We start from the raw sequence: 3,729 nt of genomic DNA on the forward strand, positions 1-3,729 counted from the left end.
TGGATGGATGGATGGATGGATGATGGATGGATGGATGGATGGATGGATTTTCCTTTTTAACAGGTTTTGAACAAAATGAACTCCTCGTTGTTAAAGCTAATCCCTCTAACATGGAAAAGAACCAGACTGATCTAATCTCAGATCAGAACCTGGATTAATGCAGATTAAGATCAGGATGTTTGATCCTAGAACTGCTGCTTCTTCTCCACCATCAGTAGGAACCTTCAAACTCCTGCAGGATGAAGACGCTGAAGCTTCTCTTTGTGCTCCACCAGGAAGTCCCAAACCACGGTTTCCGTCCCGGGATGAAGCTGGAGGCCGTGGACCTCATGGAGCCCAGGCTCGTCTGCGTTGCCACGGTTACCAGGATTGTCCACCGACTGCTACGGATCCACTTCGACGGCTGGGAAGACGAGTACGACCAGTGGGTGGACTGTGAGTCACCCGACCTGTACCCAGTGGGCTGGTGTCAGCTGACCGGCTACCAGCTGCAACCGCCTGCCGTCACCGCAGGTACACCTCACCTGAGGGGGCGGGGTTCTAACGGAGGCCTGACGGGTGAACCACCTTAACCGAGGTCTGCGTTGGTTTCAGGGTCCAGAGATGTGCAGTCTGCAGGATCCAAGCAGAGGAGGAAGTCCCAGCAGTACCGAGGACAGAAGAAAAGTCGGTCCTAAGATCCATGGACTCATCCTGATGGTCTGAAACCTTCCTAACAACTGTCTGTCTGACTGTCTCCAGAGAGGAAGTTACCCGTTGCTAAGCGCCCCGTCAGCCTGTCCGGCTCCGTGGTAACGGGCCTTCCCAGAAACCTATCAGGAGACGAGAACGAGACACCGCCTGATTACCCGTCGCCCCCCCCTCCGGCCTCAGCAGCCCAGCCACCCGCCGCTGACCCCAACGCAGAGGGGGGAGCAGGTAAACGGCAAGCGGCGCCACCTGCTGGAGGATAATAGCTCCTGACCTCAGGATTGTGTATTTGAGCAGGATTTCGGAGTTTAACGTTAGCTGTATCTTTACAGATTCTTTCTGGAGTTTAAGTTTTTCTGTTTTTTAAGTTTTAAACCTTGTAGATGTATTTCTGACACACCGACCATGGATAACCATCATGGAAGAATTTTGGCCCAGCCGGGTTACCGTCGTTTGTGTAATGCTACGTTCAGACCGCACGCAGCAGGAGCAGCAGAAACGCTGCTTGGCAGGTCCTTGGCCTTACCTTGGCCGCTCCTTGGCTGGTCCTTTTCCGCTCCTTGACTGGTCCTTGGCAGGTCCTTGGCCGCTCCTTGGCTGGTCCTTGGCCGGACCTTGGCAGGTCCTTGACCGCTCCTTGGCTGGTCCTTTGCCGCTCCTTGGCCTTACCTTGGCTGGTCCTTTGCCGCTCCTTGACTGGTCCTTGGCAGGTCCTTGGCCGCTCCTTGGCAGGTCCTTGGCTGGTCCTTGGCCGCTCCTTGGCTGGTCCTTGGCCGCTCCTTGGCTGGTCCTTGGCCGCTCCTTGGCCGGTCCTTGACCGCTCCTTGGCCGGTCCTTGGCAGGTCCTTGGCCGCTCCTTGGCCGGTCCTTGGCAGGTGCTTGGCAGGTTCTTGGCCGCTCCTTGGCAGGTCCTTGGCAGGTCCTTGGCTGGTCCTTGGCCGCTCCTTGACCGCTCCTTGGCCGGTCCTTGGCAGGTCCTTGGCCGGTCCTTGGCAGGTCTTGGCCGGTCCTTGGCAGGTCCTTGGCAGGTCCTTGGCCACTCCTTGGCCGGTCCTTAGGTGGTCCTTGGCTGGTCCTTGGCCGGTCCTTGACCGCTCCTTGGCCGGTCCTTGGCCGGTCCTTGGCCGGTCCTTGGCAGGTCCTTTGCTGGTCCCCTACATTTCCATTTTAAGGTTTCTTCCTGTTAAAAGTGACCTGAGATGACATGATGTGAATTGGAGCTATAGAAATAAACTGAATAGAATTGAATTGAATAAACATCTAAAATATTCTTTCTGTTATGATTTGAGGACATTAAGATCTAAAGAGAAGCGCCATCTCCTGGTCAGACCCTGTAATTCAGTGAAAGGATGGAGTCAGAGTAAAAAGCTGCTCTCCCAGGAGAAGGCCTTGAGGTTTCAGGGGATTTTGCTGCCATCTTCAATGGATGCTACCGGACGCAGAAGCAGGAAGAAGAACAAGGAGAGCAGTCTCCATTTTGAACTCTCTTGTTGTTAAGGTTGGGAAAGATGGGGAGATGCGCTCAACACTCCAACCATGTTTAGAAAAGAATTCAACTTTATTATAATTACACTTTCACAAGTACAAAGAATCGAAATGTAGTGAAAGTAGCTTCCCTGACCGGGACCATGGAGCGCGGATGCTGCTTGTGACGTCATGGCGTCAAAATTATCCAAAGTAAATAAGATCGACCTAAACTAAGCCCAAACTACCAATGGCTCCTACACTGCAAAAACTGAACACTAAATAAGAACCTTTTTTTCTTTTTTGTCTTGAATTGAGGAGGTAAATGAAACACTTTGCCAATGGAACAAGATTATTTACATTTAAATTAAGAAATAAAACAATTGCATTGTTTTATTTCAAGTGCATATTATCTAAGTATCCTATTTACTTTTATACGCTAAAAAAAAACAATCTAGAAATAAGTAAAAAAATTCTTAGATTAAGTGTATTTACCCTTAGTTTGAGTTGGTAAAATGAGATAGTTTGCCAGTGGGATGAGAATTTTCTACTCTTAAAATAAGATAATTAGATAAAATGCACTTGAAATAGAAAAATGCAGTTGTGTTTAGTTATTTTAAATAAAAGTTTTCTTGTTTCATTGGCAAAATGTCTCTTTTATCTCCTCAATCCAAAAACAAATGCACTTATTTTTAGAAAAAATGACTTCAATTTTTCCAGCGTATACACTTAATGTCAGACATTTCTAGATTGTTTATATAGTGTATAACACCATTTTAATGTGTGTTGACATGTTTTACGATTTTAGAAACCTGCTTCTTCGATCTAAATACTCAATTCCACTTTTCTAATCCAAGTTCAGTGCAGAAAGCCATGATGATCTCAAACCGGAGCTGATGATGGCTTTCCTCTCCAGGTCTGCAGACGCAGCTCCACAGCAGCGCCGGAGGGACGACGGCGTCGCTTCAGCGAGCAGCTCCAGAAACCAACGGCTCGTCCGGAGACTTCCTCTCCATCAAAGATCAGTAAAATCTCTCCTGCTCCTCTAATCGTTGAACCATTTACTGTGAAGAAGAACAAAAGCTGCCGTCTACTTTGCTCCATCGGGTTTCCTTCCACAAACCTCCAGACTTTTATTTTCCTGAACTGACCTGATAAAGAAGGAAACTTCAGCTAATATCCAGAGGTATTAATGTGATGCATTCAGGTGCTTTCAGGACATCACAGCTTCTGGAAGCTTTATTCTTAGTTAAAACATCTTTTCTGTAAGCTTCATAAACGTAGCCTCTAAGGTTTAAAGGTACCTCCAGAAAAATGAAACCTCTTCATTACAGAAGCATAAAAACTAAGTTTTAGAAAAGAAACCAATAAGTTACAACAATTCAACCTTTAAATTAGAGAAAGCAACGTCTAGATTATGGAAAGGTTTAAGTTTCAGAAAAGTTTTTTCTAAATTAAAAAAGTGTTTAGAAATCTTAGTTTCAGAATAAGTGAACTTATTCTGAAACTTTTTATACAAAAAGTCGACCTAAGGAGAACAAAACTAACATTTACGTTTAGTTTTTTAAAGGAAAA

The 3,729-nt window shown here is 46.5% G+C and overlaps 1 protein-coding gene across 1 annotated transcript in view; it reads left to right on the forward strand.

Annotated features, from left to right (window-relative positions):
• Nucleotides 1-3,723, forward strand: part of LOC107085226 (MBT domain-containing protein 1-like) — a 12,583-nt gene extending 8,860 nt beyond the window's left edge. Inside the window, exons 17-20 of the mRNA XM_015375444.1 lie at nucleotides 246-513; nucleotides 595-666; nucleotides 742-918; nucleotides 3,071-3,723. Of these exons, the coding sequence (XP_015230930.1) occupies nucleotides 246-513; nucleotides 595-666; nucleotides 742-918; nucleotides 3,071-3,183 (630 nt within the window). The 3' untranslated portion in view covers nucleotides 3,184-3,723. The remainder of the gene's footprint in view (nucleotides 1-245; nucleotides 514-594; nucleotides 667-741; nucleotides 919-3,070) is intronic.
• The last annotated feature ends 6 nt before the right edge of the window (nucleotides 3,724-3,729 follow it).

The sequence above is a fragment of the Cyprinodon variegatus genome, unplaced genomic scaffold (genome assembly GCF_000732505.1).
Source record: "Cyprinodon variegatus isolate N-32 unplaced genomic scaffold, C_variegatus-1.0 Scaffold119, whole genome shotgun sequence".
Taxonomy (NCBI): Eukaryota; Metazoa; Chordata; class Actinopteri; order Cyprinodontiformes; family Cyprinodontidae; genus Cyprinodon; species Cyprinodon variegatus.